This window comes from Monodon monoceros, unplaced genomic scaffold, assembly GCF_005190385.1.
Source record: "Monodon monoceros isolate NGI ecotype Baffin Bay Population unplaced genomic scaffold, NGI_Narwhal_1 Super_Scaffold_3, whole genome shotgun sequence".
Taxonomy (NCBI): domain Eukaryota; kingdom Metazoa; phylum Chordata; class Mammalia; order Artiodactyla; family Monodontidae; genus Monodon; species Monodon monoceros.
The window spans coordinates 94,948,248-94,969,171 of record NW_021703780.1 but is presented as its reverse complement, the minus strand read 5'-3'; the positions used below and the strand labels follow the sequence as shown (position 1 = coordinate 94,969,171).

Here is a 20,924-nt window from a genome sequence, read left to right as displayed (position 1 = left end):
CCTGTGCTCTAGAGCCCGTGAGCCACAACTACTGAGCCCATGTGCTACAACTACTGAAGCCTGTGCACCTAGAGCCCGCGCTCCGCAACAAGAGAAGCCACTGCAATGAGAAGCCCGCGCACCACAACAAAGACCCAATGCAGCCAAAAATAAATAAATAAAATTTAAAAAAAGAGAGGGAAAAGAATCAAAATAAAATTAAATTAAAAAAAAAAGAATTCTTAAATTACCTTGGATCTGAACAATCTCCCTGCTCCCTCTGCTTGTGAGGCTGTGGTTGTGAGTGGGGCGAAGAGTGTGAGGAAACTTGTCCTCCTGGAACGTGGGTCACCTGAGTATTGCCATGGGTGGTAGCATTGGTGCAGGCACCATGGTCTTGGGTGAGACTGAACAGCTTGCACAATAAGCGGGAGTGTTAAGGGGGGTGGTTAGGCAGGCTGTCGACTCTTGGACTCTGAATGTCGGAGGCGTTTGGCCTCTATCCTGTAAGCAATAGGGAGTCATCTTTCTAAGTCCAAGCTCGTCCTGCTCGCGGCACAACAGGCCAGTAATTTGAGAGATGGGTTGTTGTGGCAGGGAATAGTGACTTTATTCGGAAAGCCAGGAGACTGAGAAGATGATGGACTAGTGTCCCAAAGGACCATCTTCCCCGAGTCAGGATTCAGGCTTCTTTCTTACTAAAAGGGGAGGGGGTGTGGTTGGTGGTTGCAAACTTCTTGGCGCCGGAATCCTTTGAATCCTTTGTTCCTGCAGCTGTTTACGCAGGCCTGGTCACAGTGTTCTTGTAAACCTCCAGCAGGACAAATGTTACTCTCTGCTCTGCAACTTTTTTATCTCTATATGAATGGAAGAGTGTTATTCCTTTAAAGGCCAGAGACTTGAGAAGGGCTATCCTGTATATTTCAGGCCATAGGCAACATTCTTTTCATGGTTAACTTGTAGCAAAAGCAATAGAATACAAAGGTTAAAGTAAAAGAAGCACATCAAATATGGAGTAGGATTTGTTCTCCCCTATTACTCCATGGAGAGTTTTATCAGGAGAGCGACACAGGGAAAGCTGTGCTTCAGGAGACCTTCTCTGGGCTTCACGCCTCTGTCTGTAAAACCAGAGGCTGCGCCAGGAGTCATGCAGGTCCCCTGCAGCTCTAAGGTTCTGACATCAAAGCCTTTTCCGACTTTCCAAGCCCCTTCTCCTCCCTGCCCAACCCCCCTTGATTTTTCTGCCACTCAGTGCTGTGCTGAGCCTGGAACCACTCCCAGGGGACAGTCTTCTGAATGAAGTCTGTGCCTCGTGAGCAATTGTTTTATTTATTTATTTATTTTCCCCTCCTTTTGAAATCTTCCAGGAGAAAAACCAAATCTGTGCTGGCTCCAAGGAAGAGCAAGTTGGAAGGGAGTTAGAGATAAGGAGATGGGTAGTCAAATCCCTGCAGGGTTCTACAGCACCAGCAGGCTGCAGTCCGGCTCCTGCCAGGGCATTTCCTGCTAGAAAGACTTGTCTCTGAGCCGTCCCAGCTGCTAGAGCCTCCAGCTGCTTGTGTGAACTGGGGGAGGTTTCTCTGCTCCTTCCAAATCATCTCCTGTTGGCACAGTGTGATTTACGAGATTTTCCTCTAAGATATGAGAACATTGGCTCCTGATCATGCCCTATAATGGAGGAAGGCAGTGGCTGCAGCATTTTTGGTAAATAATATCTCTTTAGCCCACCGTCTTGTTACAAAAAGGATACAAGAAGTTGAATACACAACTTCTTGTGTATTGAACACAAGAAGTTAGATTCAAGTCTTTTAAAGCAAGTAGTATGGCCTCAGTTAAGTGAGGAGTTGGGAGGGTCATTGCTCCCATCTGAAGGAGCTGGGCTTGATTTTTAGCTTAATTGCCACACATCAGCTGTTATGACCAGAGACTGCTTACCTCTGAGCCTCCACTTCCTCATCTATGGGGAAAAAGTGGGGGAATACTAGTAGCACCCACCTTAGAGGGGGTGCTATACAGATTCTGTGAGATAAATATCCAGAGAACTCAGCATCAGGCGTGGAACACATGATGTGCTCTGTAAGTGCTCACAATAATTATTAAGGTTATTATGAGTCCTAAATAGTGGATGGTCTACAAGTAATTTTAAAAATATTTAGGAACTTCTCTGGTGGTCCAGTGGTTAAGACTTCGCCTTCCAATGCAGTGGGTGCGGGTTCGATCCCTGGTTGGGGAGCTAAGATCCCACATGCCTCCGGGCCAAAAAACCAAAACATAAAAACAGAAGCAATATTGTAACAAATTCAGTAAAGACTTTAAAAATGGTTCCCATCAAAAAAAAATATTTAGAAAGCATTTTTGTAACCATGTGTTGATATGGCAGGGTTTGCACTTGTGGGAGTGAAGGCATCTCAATCCAATTTAACAAGTAGGCTGTGTCAAGGAGTGCCTGCGTAGATTGTTATAGTTCATAGAACAAAATGTGACCTTGGACAAGTTCCTGATTGGTTCACACAGAAGCCTTGGTTTCTTCATCTGTAAAAATGGATAATAATAATATCCATGTCTGGTGTGGGAATAGTGTATGTGTGGTGCGTGTGAATGTGTGTGGTGTATGTGTGTGAGTGTGCATGTGGACGTGTGTGGTGTGTGTGTGGTATGTGGTGTGTTTGTAGTGTGTGTGTGGTGGTTGTGGTGTATGTGTGGTATGTGAGTTTGTGTGGTATATGTATGTGGTTTGTGTATGGTGTGTGTATGTGTGGTGGGTTGTGTGTGGTGTGTGTAAATGCGTGCATGGTGAGTGTGTGCGTTTTGTGTGAGTGTGTGGCGTGTGTTGTATGTGTGTCTGGTGTATGTGTGGTGTGTGTATGGTGCTTGTGTGTGGTGTGTGTGTGTGTGTGTGTGTGTGTGTGTGTGTTGGGTGAGATTCCCATAATCACAGCATTTGATGTCCTTGGGTAAAAGCACTTGGTAAAGGCAAATAGTAATTTGCTATACAGATACTGATATACCATGTGTGCTGGGAGAATCCACTGTTAGAACTTAAATTTTATTCGGGGAGCTAAGGCGATATGACGCGCATACATGAAGAATTAAAAAAATAGTACGAGGCGGTCTGAGACTAATTGCAAGTACCAAGGGAGTTCATAGGAGGGTCATGAGGGCTGAGCTGTCCAGGACTTCCTGGGAGGAGCAGAGCTTGGGCTCTAAAGCACTGGTTTTAAAACTTTTTTGCTTGCCTACCCTCTAAATGAACTTTGGGGGGAAAAAATCTCTTTTGCCCCACACATTTTAACTTGACATCTGAAATGTTTCATTAGAAGTTTAAATAGTTACAAAGGATATCATTTCTGCCATGTTGTAAATATTGACCTCTTAGAGCAAAATTACCCTACTCTCTTAAATGTATCAAATGGGAACTAAATAACAGCAATTTTTAGTTTGCCTTTTTATTGAAGTATCACTTATAAACAGTAGAATGCCCAGATCTTAAGTGTGCAGCTCAGTTCATTTTTACCAGTGTGCCTACCACCCAGATCAAGGTGTAACCTCGATAGTCTATCTCCAGCATTCCAGAATGTACCCTCGCATCCCCTCTCAGTCAGTATCCCCCAAAGGTGATCATTTCTCTGACCTCTATCACCATAAACTATTTTTGCATGATCTCATTTTTTCTTCCTTCTTTCCATCAACATAAGGAGAGTTAAGCAGGTAGCAAGCAGTAGTTCATTTTTTCCTTATCGTATAGTATTCCATTGAATGAATATCTCACATTTAAAATCTTACCTACTCTTTGCATAAATTTACTTTACTATTTTAAGAGTGACAAGCATTTTGAAATAAATTGCCCTACTGAAAAAAAAAATCTTATCTACTCTTAATGGACATTTTGGGTTGTTTCTAATATTTAGCTATAAATCTTCTATGAGTATTTTTCCATATTTTTTTGTAGACATAAACACTGATTTCTTTGGGGTATGATCCATGAGTGGAATTACCAGGTGGTAAGATAAATACCACAATATATTGGTATCCACCACCACTCATCAAAAATTACCTATACAAGGCAGAAATTTTACATTTACATTGTTCCTGTCTTTACCTTCTTGAGCTCATAATTTCCTTCTACTTCCTTCACAGAATTTTATTGTAATATATTTTTATGCTTGAACTTTTTTATTTTTTTACTTATTATTTATTTATTTTATTTCTTTTTTGGCTGTGTCAGGTCTTAGTTGCGGCACGTGGGCTCTCTCTTTGAGGCACACGAGCTCAGTAGTTGTGGCGCACGGGCTTAGTTGCCCCGCAACATGTGGGATCTTAATTCCCTGACCAGGGATCGAACCCGCGTCCCCTGCATTGTAAGGCAGATTCTTTACCACTGGACCACCAGGGAAGCCCCTGAACTTTTTTATTGATTGCTCTATTCTTTTTGCCCAAAATATGTATTTAAATTGAAATGGACCTTTAAAAAAAATTCCTTTGGCCATAAAACCCTAAGTATCTTTATTTCAGATTGATTTATCTACAGTTCATCAAAATAATATCAATGTTTTATAATTTGATAAATAATTACTAAAAATAAAAAGTAAGATAATATGGGAAATACTTCTCATAATGATGTGGATGGATGGTTGATGGCTTTAAGGTGCATAAGGACCACCCAGGGATCTTGTTAAAATGCAGATTGTGATTCAGAAGGTCTGGGTTGGGACCTGAGGTTCTGTGTTTCTAATAAGTCTATGGGTGATGCTAATGCTACTGGTCCATGGACCACACTTTGAGGAGCGAGGATTTATGAACTAGGTTAAAGAAGATTTGCGAGCACCAACATTCTAAATCGTACTCAAAGTCTGTCTTGACACTTTGGGGCACTGCACCATAGCCAGATTCTGGACGACAGAGAAGTTAGTCTTTCTTCTGCAAAGAGAGAGGACGGTTGTAAAGAGTGAGGTGGGAAAGGAGAGATGCTGAGGCACATTCTCAGGCAGAGGAGGAAAGAGTGGGAATGGAAACAGGATCTCAAACCGATTCCTTTGTAACACTTCCTGCCTGTGCACCCCTTGGGAAGGCTTCGAGTGCCCCAGAGTAGGGCTGCCCCCTTTGAAGACCATTTCTCCAAAGGATGCTAAGATGGTGCTGGCCACCTTTACAGACAGGAGGCCCATTTCTGCAGGAGGAATTGGACATCTCAGGGACTGGTTTGGATTACTTGGAGAGTCCACTGGGGGTAAATCCAGAGAAATGAAGTTTGGGGCCAGGTGATGGATGGCCTTGAACTCCGTGGACTTAATACTCAGCCAGAGCGGGGGTGCCTTGGGCAGTTTTGAGCAGGGAGTTGGTGTGAGCATAGTGTGGGGAGACTGATCTCTTGAGCAGCTCGTGGGATGGCAGGGAAGGGGTTAATGCATGGAGATGGCAGCAGTGGCAGAACCACTGGGATCTGGCTGTGATTTTTATCTCTAGCCCCTGCTTATGAACTTTTGCCCTGGTTGCACAGACCTGATTTGCTCTGTCAGGATTTCCTGAAGTCTGGGCTACATACCTGAGATGTTGATGCAATGGAATTCAAGGTGATTCAGAGTAGAACACAGGCATGGCCTTAAATAACCCTGAAACCTAAGAGTGAATAACACTGAAACGCTCAGCCCTCGCTCAGTCCTGACTATACCTGGAGAAAGTCTGTCTTTAACTCCTCTCATGCTCCTGTATTCCTCTTGTTGATGGAGATTGAGCAGTTTAGGCTTAGGGCGTTTGATAGCAGTAGTCTTTAGAGAGAATTTTACAAAATTTCTGTTTTTGTTGAATAAATTTTCTGTGTATCAGGGTGGCAAGTCGTTCTAGTTTTACACTTGTCCTAACGACATAAAACTGTAAGTTCTTTCCAGTAAGAAAAATGAGCAAATTTACTAGATCATACGGAAGAAATAATAATGCTTGGTCGTGTGTGGATATGGCAAAAACCGTGGTGGTGACATGCAATGATTCAACTTTGGAAAACACTGGGTTACACCATGGCAAAAACTGGCATTTGCCAAATCGTCCTGCCAATGCCTGGAGAGGCTCTGGGTGGCAGATGGTAGGGAGGGGGCAGCTGGAATTGCAGTGCCTGGGCCACTGGCATTGGGTCGACTGGGTGGGTCCCTCTGCTCTCCCCACCATCGCCTAACAGCCTGCTCCTGCCTCTGTCCGCAGAGATCCGCACGCAGCTGGTGGAGCAGTTCAAGTGCTTGGAGCAGCAGTCTGAGTCGAGGCTGCAGCTGCTCCAGGACCTCCAGGAGTTTTTCCGCCGGAAAGCCGAGATCGAGCTTGAGTACTCCCGCAGCCTGGAGAAACTGGCTGAACGCTTCTCCTCCAAGATCCGCAGCTCCCGGGAGCACCAGTTCAAGTGAGAAGGGGCCAGGGGTCTGGGGCGGTGGGAGGCAGTGCTGGGGCTGAAGCAGAAATGAGGCAAGGACTCACTGGGGGCAAATGGTGTGCTTCTAGGGCCCGGGGTCTGCAGGTAACTTCCAACTCCAAGCCTCAGTCTTCCTCAGTGTAAAGTGAAGCTAGAAATAGTTGCTACCCATAAAGATGCTGAAGGGAATACACAGGAGACCCAAGAGAAGTGCTTGTCACAGAGAGTTAAGTGCTCAATAAATTGTTCTGTTGTGGTTATTCCACCAAGCACCAGGCTCTGCGCTGTCTTCCATTTGGGCCAAGGTGACAGCCTACCTCCTTTCAGGACATCCTGACTCTCCCCAGTTCTCTTTTATCTGGGGGTGAGCCAGCCCATGTCTGCATTCCTTCAGCACAATGGCCTCAGAATTTCTTCCCTGTGAAACAGATGCTCAAAGCATTCCTCTTCCTTCCTCCCCTGGAGGACGGTGCCAGGCTTAGTTGCTGCCTTAGTTGCTTATTTACCTACACACACCCTCCAGGGCCTAATTTCTCATACCCCAAGCTCTGATTTCGAGGAGAGAGGGAGACTTGGTCCTCTTGGGCACGTCCCTGGCTGAGTTCTCCAGCTGCAAATGCCCCTAGCTCAGAACCCGCGGGGCCAGCCGCCAAGTGTGAGCAGGAGCCACAACCTCACCAGGATGCGTCCTCCTACACCTGTCTCCCCCTCCGCCGTACTCCCTGGAGGTCCCCCTCCCCTGCGGGTCATCTCTCCAGTGAATGGCCCTCAATCCCAGGAGACCAGAGACTGGCTTCATCCTGCCTGCCCCGTTCTTCTTTCCCCTGGGTTCGATCTCTTTTTTTCTCTCTACGTAGCTTTAAATTGTGGTAAAATACACATAACATAAAGTTTACCATCTTAAATATATATATATATATTTTTGCTGTACGCGGGCCTCTCACTGCTGTGACCTCTCCCGTTGCGGAGCACAGGCTCCAGACGCGCAGGCTCAGTGGCCATGGCTCACGGGCCCAGCCGCTCCGCGGCATGTGGGAAATTCCCGGACCGGGGCATGAACCCGTGTCCCCTGCATCGGCAGGCAGACTCTCAACCACTGCGCCACCAGGGAAGCCCTTAAATATTTAAAAATGTACAGTTTGGTGGCATTAAGTACATTAACACTGCTGTGCAACCATCACCCCCATCCTTCCCCAGAACCCTTGCTTCATCTTACAAGTGTGAAACTCTGCGCCCTGTAAATAATACCCCATTTTCCTCTCCCCCTGCCCTGGCACCCACCATTCTACTGTCTATCTCTATGAGTCTGACTGCTCTACGGACCTCATATTAGTGGAATCATACAGTATTTGTCCTTTTGTGACTGGCTTACTCCACTTCGCCTAATGTCCGCAAGGTATACCCATGTTGTCACATGTGTCAGAATGTCCTTCCTTTTTAAGGCTGAATGATACTCCATTGTGTGTATAGACCACCCTCTGTTTAGTTGCATCCACCTTGCTCTCTCTGTCTTTTGCATTCTGCTCCAGCCAGGGAGTGCTGTTCCTTTAAGCTCCCCTCAACGTCTCCCTAAATCGGTGCCTCAGCATTTGAACACTCACTTTTGTGCCTTCTTCCCTTGACATTTGGGGAGAATAAATTGCTTTATTAAAGGGCAAAAATGTATTACACTTTTGCAAATACCATGCATGTTTTTCCACCCAATCTCATCTCTTCAAACTTTCATTGCAGGAGGATGCTTCTATTAATAACTTCCTCCCAGGCACTATCTGGGCCCTTTCATACATAATCTCGTTTTTCTGATATATTTTTTGGAGAAAGTGTGTGCTTTTTTAAATGATAAAAGTAAAATACTCATTGTATACAATTTAGAAAATGTAGAAAAGTAGAAGAAAAGCTCACATTTCAGAAGCTCACATTTTGTGCCTTTTCTTGCCTATCTTTTGATAATAAAAACAACAATGATGATTTATTGAGCACATTAACTGAGTACTTACTCTGAGCTGGATGGGTATTACTACCCCATCTTAGAGATGAGGACAGCGAAGCTCTGACTGAGTGCCTTGTACAAACATGTCTGTGGGCCAGTTATTGGAAAGTGACAGATTTGAACATTTGCTCTCATTCTGCCTCCTTGGCCTGAGATAAGAAAGGGCCTGCGTGTGGTCTGAGAACAGCCATGGACTCTGAACGCTCCCCTAAAACCACAGACACACTGCAGAAACCCACGTCTCTGGCTGCGCTGTCATGGGAGCCATCCAGGCTGTGTGATCTGGCTGGAGCTCAGCTCCTGCCCCTCTCCTTCCTCTTGGTTTGAAATCAGCTCTCTTCCCGTTCTCGGTGTGAACATGGTGGAGAGGAGGGAGGTGGGGCACTGGGGGAGCATGGGCGGGCATCCCCTCTTCCCTTGCATTGCCTGTAATGAGCTCAGTCAGCCCCTCATGGCTTCATTAACCGAGGCCACCAGACAGAACAGGAGCCCCAGCTGGCAGTCCGGCCAAGCAGGCCGCTGGACACACTCTGAAAATGTCTAATTAGGGTGTGGCCCTGGCCAGTGCAGCTGCTGCAGGCCCTCTGCATGAGGCTAATGCTTTGGCATTGCCCCCGATGGCTTTTGGAAGCAGGAGTCTCCAGGGGATGCCTGGACTTGTCCTTTGACCCCAGGGCCAACCAGCCTGACCTCTGGCTGCCTCTTCTTTGGAGCTCAGTGCACAGGGTCTGTGCTGTGCTCTGTCCTGGCTGTCCAGAGAAGCCTTGTCCTGCTGTCTTGTAGATCCTTTATTACGAGAGTCCACCTATCTGCCAGGTACCCTCTCAGGGTATGGGTCTGGTCATTTTATTCCTACTACACTGGGCCCCCTCGGGGCAGAGGTGGGGCCTTTGTGAGTGAGCAGGAGGAAGGGAGGAAGAAAGGGAGGGAGGGGATTTACTTGGTCTATGAAGTTCACTATGGCTGAGAGATTTGGTTCAGAGAGGGAATTAATTTGCCTGAGATCTCCCAGCAAATTAGTGGCAAAACTGGGATGGGCACTGCCTTAGTCCACTTGGGCTTCTATGACAAAGTACCACGGACTGGGTGGCTTGTAAACAGACATGTTTTTCCTCACACTTCTGGAGGCTGGAAGCCTGAGATCAGGGTGCCGACGTGGTGAGGTTCTGGTGAACGCCCTCCTGTGGCTTGTGGACACCTGATTCTCCTTGTGTCCTCCCACAGTGAGAGGAACAGAAAGAGGAAGCAAGCTCTAGAGACTCTTACAAGGGCACTAATCCCATCCTGAGGGCTCCCTTCCTCTCGCCCTTATCTAATCCTAATTTCCTGCCAAAGGCCCCATGTCCCAACACCATCACATAGGGAGTAGGGTGTCAACATATGACTTCTGGGGCAACACCAACATTCAGTCCATAACAGGAACTCACATCTCTTGACTCCAAGTCCATTGTTCCTCCTTTTGCTCCATGGGCTCCGTCTCTCTATGGCTCCAGCTGCTCCCTCTCCACCTGGGCAGCTGAAAAATTTACAGCTGCCCAGGAGGTACCCAGGAGGAGTCTGGGCTAGACTAACCCAGACTGAGTTCCATGTGGCACCTGATTCAAAGAAAGGCTCAGCTGGTGGCCCTGACGGTTTACCTGGGGCAGGTTGAACATTCAGAGTAAAACATCATCACATGTGTCTTTTCTACCATCACATATTTCTATTCTAACACTTTTTTCAAAGCACTCTGACGTCTTTGCTCTCTTACAATCCTGATGATAACCCAGGGATGCAGAGAGGGAGCCAGTGGTTTTATCTCAAGCCAACTGAGTGCCAGGCAAGCTGAGTGGGATTTTACAAAGGACACATCGTGAGCTGTTGAATGAGAAAACCCAGGGCTCCTGGCTTCCAGCTCAGGCATCTCTCTCCAAAAAGCCATGTGGGCCATCATATTTGAAATGTGTATATTGAGGACCTCTTATTTTCTTAGACCGTGCTTCATGATGAAGACACAGGTTAATGAGACACTGCCCCTCCTCTCTCTCTCTCTCTCTCTCTCTCTCTCTCTCTCTCTCTCTCTCTCGCACGTGGCATGGGGGATGTCCATAGGTGGTGTGCTTGGGGCAGGCACCCAGTCCCCGAGGCCCTGTTCTTTGAACCCTGCCACCTGCTTGTTCTTTAGGCCTCAGCGTTTAGATGTCACTTCCTCTGCAAAGCTTCCTTGAGTCTGACCAGGTGCCTTCCTGTGTGTGCCCACAATATTCTGCACTTGTTGATTCGCTTATTCAGTAGATATTTATCGAGCACCTACCACGTGCCTGGCCCTGGCTTACAGTGGCAAACAAGACAGACTTGGTTCCTGCTGTGGTGGAATTTACCACCTAGTGGAGGAGAGAGATGCAAATCAAACATAGAAAACAAATAAACGAATCCAATGATTGCTGGGATGGAACAATTGCTAGGGTCTGGGTTGGAGGGTCTAAGACAGCTTCCCCCACGTTCCCTGGCACTTTGGTGAAGACAGCTGTAAGGCTGGGCTCAGCTGGGCTGCCTCCCTCTCCACATGGGGCCAGGGCCTCACTTCAGTCGTGGGAGCTCAGGGCACCTAGGTGGCAGGAGGGCAATCCGCAGTCTTCTTGGACCCCACCTCCAGCCCCTGCCGAGATTCTCTTGATCAGAGTGGTCTCAGCTGTAGCTCAAGGGAGGGAAAATAAAGCCTTCCTCTCACTGGAGGACTGTCAAAGGATTCGCAGCCCTCTTGAATCCTCCGCACTGAGCTAAAATGGCAGCCAGGGAAGGCTTCTGGAGGAAGTGGCATTTAAGCAGAGACCCGAGGGGTGAGAAGGAGCAGCCGTGGGGACAGTGTGAGGGGAAGAGAGGCCAATGGGGCTGGAACTGGTGGTGAGGAGAGCCGTAGCCATCCTCAGTAGGAGTAGCATGATCTGATTTCCATTTTTGAAAGATCACCCTGGATTGGAGGGGGCAAGAGTGGAGCTGAGCAGACTAGCAGGGTGATGGGAGTATAGCTCTCCAGGCAGGGGTGACGAGGGCCTGGGTGATAGCAGAGCTGACAGAGAGTGGACAGGTGCTGGGAAATCTGTCAGAGGCAGAATTGAGGAAAAGAGAAGAATCTGTTATGGACTTGAGATGAAGGGACTTGAGAAGGGCCTAAGGCAAAAGCTGCCACCCTGTGTTGTAGTCACCTTTTTTCCTTGTCGTCCCTCTTTTGACGATTGGGCTGCCAGCTCTGAGATGGAAGAGGGGGTGGCTGTTGACTTGGGGTCCCTAGCACCTGGCACCAGGTTTGGCATATGGTTGGTCCTCACTGAATGTTTGTTCAATGAATGAATGAAGGTCAGGTGGTAATTAACGTGGCTCTGGGCTGGGGGTGGTTGGGGGCAGGGAAGGGGACATTTGTGGCTGCAGTAGGAGCTTGGGGAGGCCATCTGGGTGAAGGCAAAGGTACCACCAGTTGTGGTACCTGGCACAGGCACAGGGTTGCTGAGAGGACAGTCCTTCATTGGGGAATCGGGAACACAGAAGTTGAGCTCTAGTTTAGAGTGTGGTCTTGACCAGCAGCTTCAGCGTCCCCATCCCGGGGGAACTTGTCAGAAGAGCAAAGGCTCTGGCCTCCCCTCAGACCCACTGATGAGAAACTCTGGGGGGTGGGGGTGGGCAGCAATTTGTATTTTAACAAGCCCTCCAGGGGATTCTGATGGCCATTCACTGCTGAAGAGTTGCCCAGGATGATGACTTTCTAGGTGATAAATTGTTTACAATTCACTTTCAGGTTGTGCTGGCTTTCCAGACCCCTCCTCTCCCCCAGCATAAAATCCATAATCCACTGCCCTTTTGCAGCCGGGCCCGATGCACTGGCCTTGTCCTTTTTGAGGCTGGGAGCCTGTCCTGAGCAGGAATGTGCTGGGGAGGGCGGCACACGGGGACCTTAAGACCTGCCTCTGGGGGTAGAGGGGTGTCCTGCAAACAAATTTGGTAGGTCTAGGCAGCCAGAGGTTTCCTGGAGCTAAGATTTCTTCTTCCTCCAAAGAAGTGTTTTCTGAAACTCCAACACCTTGAGCTGTCCAGCTGTGGAGGCTGGTGGTGGGGCGTGCGGGAGGAGGCAAAGAGAGCGAGAATGAGTGGAGGTGGGAAAGACTGCCACTCTGTGCCTCCCCTTAGAGATTCCCCATGAAAGGCTCTGAGAGGTTTTACAATAAATAAGCCTGTTGACTTATTTCTGAAGGCTGTTTGACCACAGGATTCTCCCTCTCTCAGGATGTTTATTAATTTTTTACCAAACAAGCGCTCCTTGGGACCCAGTTTAAAAAGCTCTGTTGAGACAAACTCTGGATTCCCCTCTGGAATGTTCACGCTACATGCAAATCGTGTGGGAGGTGACACAGCCCCCTTCTTAGAATTCTGACTCCCTCCGTTTTTGATACCCCTGACCTTCCGGGGATATACCTGCTAAAAATGCTCTCTCCAGAAGTTTAAGTGTTGGTTGCTGCTATTTGGACAGCTGTGAAAAAAAAACAACAGGGAATTCTATCCAAATATGTTTAAACTGTGGAAAGTCAGAGTGTGGAAAGAGCTGGGAGGTGCTTGGCCAGTCAGTGAATAACGCTTAATATTCTCTGCACAGGAGGTTTGGAGCATCTCTTAGCTTCACGGAGCAGTTGAGAGGGAGGATTCAGTGAGCAGCTAAGTTGATTGCCAAGAAAACGCTTCTTTGGGGGGATAAAACATCACAGACTTTTTGTTTCCACAGATGTAGCATTTCCCTAAAAAGATGCTATAATTTAGACTTAGCCTTCCAGGTGAATCCTAAGGATAGAAGCACTTTTCTAGTGAGTAAAATGTGCAAAGGATTCATAATGAAAAGATTTGCTCAGACCGAGGTGGGGATAATGGGGGAGGTCCTCCAGGTGGCGAATCGCATCTCCATTCATAGCTGCTGCTGTTACTATGGCTACCATCGCACCAGTGATGGCTTTCCAGTAATGCTGTCCAGAGCTGGTATTCTCCTAGGACAGGTTGCCAGCCGACTCTTTCCTGGTGGCTCTGTGTCTGTGCTCTGCAGGTTGTTTAATCTTTCAAATTCCCCCCACATCCACATTACCATATGCCCGGTGCCCTATAGATGTTTGACATGGATCGTGTCATTTAACCTTCATGGTAAACGTTGTGACCTTTGAGGCAGGTACTATCTCTGTCTTTCTAGTTGAAAACATTGAGGTTTTGTGAAATTAAGTAATTTGTCCAGAGGGACACAGCTAGAACAGGTAAGTGGCAGAACTAGGATTTTTTTTAATATTTTAATTTTATTGGAGTATAGTTGATTTACAATGTTGTGTTAATTTCAGGTGTACAGCAAAGTGGTTCAGTTATACATATACATATATTCATTCTTTTTTAGATTATTTTCTCATGTAGGTTGTCACAGAATGTTGGGTAGAGTTCCCTGTGCTATACGGTAGGTCCTTGTTGGTTCTCTATTTTATATATAGTAGTGTGTGTGCTTTCATCCCAAGCTCCTGATGCAACTAACCCTCCCCCCGACGTTTCCCCTTCGGTAACCATAAGTTTGTTTTCGATGTCTGTAAGTCTGCTTCTGTTTTGTAAAAGAGTTCATTTGCATCTTTTTTAAAAAAAATTAGATTCCACATATGGGTGATATCATATGATGTTTGTCTTTCTCTGTCTGACTTACTTCACTTACTATGATAATCTAGGATTCTAATCTTGGTTTAACTGGCTCCAAAGTGCAAAATTTCTTCTAGCTGCATGCCTCTCGGTGTGTCCCCTCACCTCTCTGGGCTGGTTTCATGTTCCCGGAGAGTCAGCCATCAGTCCAGACCACATCCTCCTCGTGTGGGCGTCAGAGGGCTCCTTCTCCTCCTGGTCAGCTCATGCTCGTCTCCCCAGGGCCAGCTCAGGGCTCACCTCCTCTGCGAAGTCCCTGCTGCAGGTCCCAGGTTTGCAGTCACTGCTCCTCCCCTGGCCTGCCATGGTGATCTGTATGTCACTCTCCTGGGGCTCGGGTCAGATTATCAAGGAATGATCCAGTTCATACGTCTCGTTCTCCCACCTCAGTCTGCCAGCTGCTTGACGGCAAGGGGCCATTTCTAGTCCCTCTCTCTCTCTGACATACAATAGAAGCTCTATCAAAGTTTTTTGAATGAATAACTGAGAAGACCAAGATACTACTGAATACTTTCTTCAAATACTTGAAGGAAATAGACTTGTGGGGATGCTGAAGGAGAGAAGTGAGGTCCAAGGATAGCATTTTCAGAAAAGCAGACTTGAACTTAACCTTGAGAACGTTTCAGTAGCTAGAGCTGTCCAGCAAGAAAAGGGCTGCCTTGGGAGGTGTGAGTGCCCAATCCATGGAGGTATGTACACAACACAGTTGGGTGTTTTAGGGGCACATTTCTGTAGTGTGAAGGCTTGTCAGACCGGATCAGTGTTCCTCAGGATGAGGGAGGGATCATCGATAGCACGTGTGCCATAAATAGTGACTGATCTTCTCAGTTCTCTTTCAGTCTTTGCGGTTATAGTTTGGTTCTAGTGTGTTGCTAACACCTCTCTAACCCTCCATTTAACAAACAGACAGCAGATCTTGGGTATTGGCATCTGCCTAGGATTCAGTGATACTGTTTGGAACTTACTTTTTTCCAGTAACCTTCTATTTAGGGCAAGTAAAGCTGGTTTTTAAATTTTTATTTTAACTAAGACTAGGGAGAGTCCTTTTTGTAAATAAATCCATTTAAGTAAAAAGAGACACTCAACAGGGAGGTATGAAGTATGGTGGTATGCAGGATGGCAGAAATCCTGAAGCCAACATGAGATACCCCAAGGGCCCCTGCCAGCTCCTCCTGGAAAGTGAACATCTTTCATCTCCACCCTTTTCATCCCCCACCTTTGTTTTCATTGCTGGGAGGGATTTTAAGGCAGGAGGGTCGTCAGCCCCTTGAGTGGTCTTTGCAATGGCTACAGCCCCTTATCCTCCTTCCAGTTTTTCCTTCTGGGGCCTCTCCAGATCCTACACCCAGTTTCCTGGGATCCTCAGAGGCTGTAGTCAGTAACTTCCAAAGTATTAACACCGACCAGGACGCGACTTATTTATATTTGGATGTGCTTGATACACATAGATACGTGTATATCATTTAAATTTTATTCTAAAGACGAAAATAGGAGTTGTAACAAAGATAAAATAGATGTTGTTGTAATTAACAAGCAGCGATATGCAGGGGTTTAGTTTTGACTCAATTCCATTAGGCAAAGAGGACAATAATGATCTTCCAAGATTATACAGCACCTTACACTTTGCAGAGTGCCTTCCCAGCCTTTAGCTGCTTAAATCCTCCCAAGAGTCCTGGTGGGGCTGAGGGAGTCAGGGAAGGTGTCATCATCCCCATCTGACAGGCAGAGGACCTGAAGGCCAGCCAGGGTGGGCCTGGCTTAGGATCCCCGCTGGTTGGTGAAAGAACTGACCGGAGGAACTGTGGGTCAGCGCCCTTCCTCTGCCGGGTGCTGCACGTACCACGTGATGCACCCATTTTGCAGGTGGATAAACCAAGGCAAAAGTTCTCACAGGGAAAGAGAAGATGAGGTTGGCCAGACGTTGCCTAATGAGGCAGGAATTTTTGTTCCAGTACCAAGAATACATTCAGCGAGTCAAAAGGGAGCTCAGGAGTGCTGCTGGACCAGACCCAGTGTGCCATCACTTTGAGGTGTGAGGACTGATCCTCAGGGTGGAGGGGGCGTCTCAGGACCATTGACACTAGGCCTTGAAGTACACATAAGGGTTTACTGGGGGAGAAGGTAGTAATGGGAGGAGGAAAACCAACATTTATAGCAAACCTACTATGGGCTGTATGGTTACATACATCAGTCAGTGGATTTTCCCAATAGCCAAGTGAGGTGCTGGTGGCAATAATAGTGATGCCAGTAATAATGATTATTACTATTATCAGGCACTGGGTTTGATGCTGAGAGTGTCTTATGAATTACCTCACTTAATCCTTAAAGCACCACTGTGAGGTAGGCGTTATCAACCCTGTTTTACAGATAAAGAAAGAAAAGGTTTGACTAGCTTCCCAGTTCACCCAGCTGGTGAGGAGCAGAACTGGTATTTGAACCCCAGCCTGTGACTCCATAGCACCCAGCATGCGTAAGCAGAACCTGCTTCGGGCAGGTGACCCAGTGGATGTAGTTCTTCCCTTATGGAATGACTGTCTCAGGGCTGGTGTCAGCCAACAGCAGCTTCTAAGTCAGCAGATCTCAGCTTCATAAAGGGGCTGCCCTGCCCTGAAGCCTCACATCCACTGTTTGCCACCAGGTGACTCCCAGGCAAAGCCCCAAATTCTTCCCCCTCACCTGGACAGCTGCTCTGCCTCCCACCTGGCCTTCCTGCCCAGCGATCATATCACTGGACCATTCAAAACCTTCATTCAGCCTTGACCTTCGAAGTCCTTCGTGGTCTGGCTCCTCCCTTCCTGCCACCTTTTCACCATGCCCTGCATCACTGCTGCCCGAGCCCAAAAGAACTTTTTTCAGCCCCGGAACATCCATGTCTTGTCTGACCTCACAGCTTCACGCTCAGCCTTCCGTCTGCCTGCAGGATATGTCTGTCTTTGTGTTTCCCATCCAGCAAACTCTTAGGTGTGCTTCAAGCCCACTGCAAATGTTTCTGTGATAACCCATCCACCCTGAGGCAGAATGAGCCGCTCCCTCCCCCACTCCTCTGAGATCCCCTTCCTCACACAGCATAATATAGGAAACGTCTGTTACTCTCCCCTGCTCAGCATTCCTCCCTTCTTCTTTTGATAACAAGACCTAGATTTTCCTCTGGGGAATCATCCCTGAACAATGGTGAGCCTGTGACCAGCACTGTATACTCTTGGCCACAGAGCTTTAATCTAGCGACCTGCAATCCAGGATTTTTGGTGGAACAGGTCGGGAAAAGCTCTCTTTTTACTGGGATTACTAGCAGTCAGGGTACTTTTGGTTTGAAGAGGGCCTGCCTGATAGTGAAGCCAGTACAGAGAGAGGAAAGCAGAGCCAAATGATAGAGACCAGGTCCCGCTGACATCCTTTGAGCCCCTGGATGCAGCCATGCCCGAGGGCAACAACCTCCTATTCCTTTACATTTTTTTGATTAAAATTTTTGATCCTGAAAATTTTTCTTCCTCCCATTACTACCATTTTTGTTTAAGCCAGTCTGAAGCAAGTTTTTCCTTCACTTCAACTAAAGGTGTTCTGACCAATGGCCATAAGAATTCTTGGTTTGCCTTAAGTTCAACTGCTAGATTGTGAGCCTTCTCAAGGTTCATCCAGTCATCTTTTTAATCCCCTGGGACTGGACAGTGCCTATTAGCACATGGCAGATACTCAAAGGATATTAGAAGAGTGAGTGAATGAGTGAATGAATTAGAGTCTGCCAAGGGCTCTGGAGGGATACAGGGAAATATGAGAGGTGGTTCCTGCCTTCAAGGGGCTTATAGAATAAGTGATGACACAAGCCCAGATGTGTGGAGGGCAACTGACGAGTGAGTTAAGCGAGAAGATAAAAAATGTCATCTGGGGGCTTCCCTGGTGGCGCAGTGGTTGAGAGTCTGCCTGCCGATGTGGGGGACAAGGGTTCGTGCCCTGGTCCGGGAGGATCCCACATGCCACAGAGCCGCTGGGCCCGTCGGCCATGGCTGCTGAGCCTGCATGTCTGGAGCCAGTGCTCCGCAACGGGAGAGGCCACAACAGTGAGAGGCCCACATACCGCAAAAAAACAAACAAAGAAAAAAAAAAAAGTCATCTGGAAGTAACTATACAAGAAGATTGAAATGAGTGGTTCAGACAGAACATTCTGTGGATCTCAGGTGATCCCTGGAGGAAAGGCCTTTGAAGTAGATTTTGCTGCGTGGAGTGAAGAGGGGAAGGCATTCCGAGCGAGTGAATGCACAGATGCGAGGTGGAGATGCATGTGACCCAGGAAGAGTCCTTCCCAGGTTTCAGCAGCCTCACTTTCTTGTCTTTGAAGCTAGATACATAAAAGTGTAGAAAATAGCCATTCACTGTTTCCATTTTTGTGCTTCTTGTTAGGCTTTTCAAATAAATAAGTGGGGGAATTGGGAAAAAAAATCCTTTGTCAGATCACATGTATACATTTGGTTTTGAAATATATGGTTGCTCTTGTGACAGAGGTCTGAAAGGCCCTCACTGGCCACTCCGTCACTCACCCATCCATTTGATGGATGAGGCAGTAAAGCCTCAGAGAGGTCGAGCCGCAAGCCCAAGAACACACAGCCAATTAGCAGCAGAGCCATGCTCCCCAACTCCCAGTACAATAGACTCAGAAGCCTTGGGGGGCAAAGAATAGGTAAATGAAGAAACCCATTCCTGGTGCAGAGCTTCACCCACTGCCTGGAGCAGAAAGGGGGATGAGGGAGAGGGCTGGGCAGGCAGCAGATTGGGCCTTAAATGGGCTTTAAAAGCTGGCGGAGGAGGTTAGACTTTATCCTCTGTGTCGTAGGTCCATTTGCTCCTCTGATGGACCACAGGAAAGATGCCCAAGTGACCATGTAAACTCTCCTCAGACTCCTGATCCACTTGGGGTAGTAGCCTATTAGGGGTTGAATTTTGTCCTCCAAAAATTCACATGTTGAAATCCTAAACCCCCAGTACCCCAGAGTGTGACCTTGTTTGGAAATAGGGTCTTTACAGAGGTAATCAAGTAAAGATGAGGTCATTAGAGTGGGCCCTAATCCAACATGACTGGTGTCCCTATAATATAAAAAAAGGGGAATTTGGACATAGACACACATCCAGGGAAAACATCACATGAACATGAAGGCAGAGATTGGGGTGATGTGTCTACATGCCACGGATCACCAAAGATGGCTGGAATACCAAAGATGGCCAGCATACCGCCAGAAGCTGAGGGGGGGACACGGAACAGAGTCTCTCTCACAGCCCTTAGAAGGAACCAACCCTGCTGACACCATGATCTCAGACTTCCAGCCTCCAAAACTGAGAGGCAATACATTTCTGCTATTGAAGTGACCCATCTGTGGTGCGCTGTTACTGAAGACTGGTGTCCAGCAGTACACAGCCCAGATGCTCATCCTGTCCCTCAAGGCCCTGGTCTGTGCTGCCTCTGTGGCCTTGTCTCCACCCCTTGGACATCCGCTCTGCCCTCGGGAAGGCGCCCACGCACGCAGAGCCTTCACGTCGACTGCTGGGGATGCTCTCCCTTATCCCTAGGCCACTGTACAACCTACGCATTTTTCTGGTCCCACCTCATCCTTCTGGGCACTTTTCACCTATCAGCCGACTGTGTGCCCAGACCTGCCCGACACCAGAGAAACAGTGGTGAAGAGGACAGATGTAAGCTGGAAAGGGGTCAAAGACAGAAACAAAAAGTAAATGAACAGGACGGATGTCAGGCATGGTAGTGCTGTAATAACGATAAAATGGGGTGGTGTACTAGAGATCCAGGAGCCTCTGGGGGGCAGGGAAGGCCTCAACCAGGAGAAACATCTCAGCTAACGTCTCAGTGACAAGAAGGACCACCTCCACCTTCCCTGGGTGAGGTAAACCCCCACCCCCACCCCCCTCCGTTATAGACTCAGGAGGCACCATGCATTTCTCTCTCACAGCTCTTATCACTGACACCATTTCCTATCTACTTATGTGCTTATTTGATTGTCACCTGAGGCCCCTACTGGACCGTAAGCTCCATGAATCACGGAGCATGACTCACTTTGCTTAGCACTGTCTGGCACAAAACATGGCACCCAGTTAATATTTTCAGAATTAATGATTCATGCTCCCAGCAAGGACAAGGAATTCCAAATCCTGATTGGGGCAACTTAGGTAGCAAGAGGTTAACCATACTTTTTGGGCCCCGGAACTAATTGAGGGATGCTTTTCTGAGCTTTGCTGGCAGCTGCCCAAGCAAGCGTAGTGCAAGACCCTGGAATGTCTTGGAAGCGAGCGGGAAGCCAGAGGCAGGGACTTGGCGTCTTGGGGACAGGGTCAGCTGCAGGAGCTCCCCTCCCTCCCGGAGGGACCACCATCCCCGGGCAGTGGATTTGCCTTCATCTGCATTTGGATGGGGCTCAACAGGCCTGGAAATGGGTTCTGTTCGCTAAGTGGAATTTTCCGGTGCCCAGCCAGAAGAAGAAGAAGGGAGAAGCTGGCTCACTGCTGATTTCATTTTCCCAACTCACCAGCTTGGCGAGGCCTCGCTCCTCTAGCTGCAGTTGCTTGGATCCTCGTACCCAGCTCCCCTAGCCAAAGAAAGAAAGCTGTGACTCACCAGAAATTTTCATTGCTGTTTTCTGGCTGTAAAAAGTAAAATACATACACATCTATGTGAAAGTTCTCAATTATACCTTAGCTCAGCAGCTTCCACCTGCTGTGTGGACACAGGGATGCAAGACTGGAAAAGGAGAAAAGCCCTCAAGATGTGCCTTAGAGGACAGAACGCCTGCCCAGGTTCATTTTGGCATCTTCCAGAAGTGTGGCTGCAGCAGGCAAAATGGCTGCTAGCATGGAGAGCTGGGTCTCAGGTCAAAGGGG

General features: G+C 47.7%; 1 protein-coding gene across 4 annotated transcripts in view; it reads left to right on the top strand.

The window, feature by feature from the left end:
* Positions 1-20,924, top strand: part of SRGAP3 (SLIT-ROBO Rho GTPase activating protein 3) — a 258,464-nt gene that overhangs the window by 112,005 nt on the left and 125,535 nt on the right. For all 4 annotated transcript variants that reach the window (XM_029243762.1, XM_029243760.1, XM_029243763.1 and 1 more), the window contains exon 2: positions 6,172-6,364. In XM_029243762.1, coding sequence (XP_029099595.1) covers positions 6,172-6,364 — 193 coding nt within the window. The remainder of the gene's footprint in view (positions 1-6,171; positions 6,365-20,924) is intronic.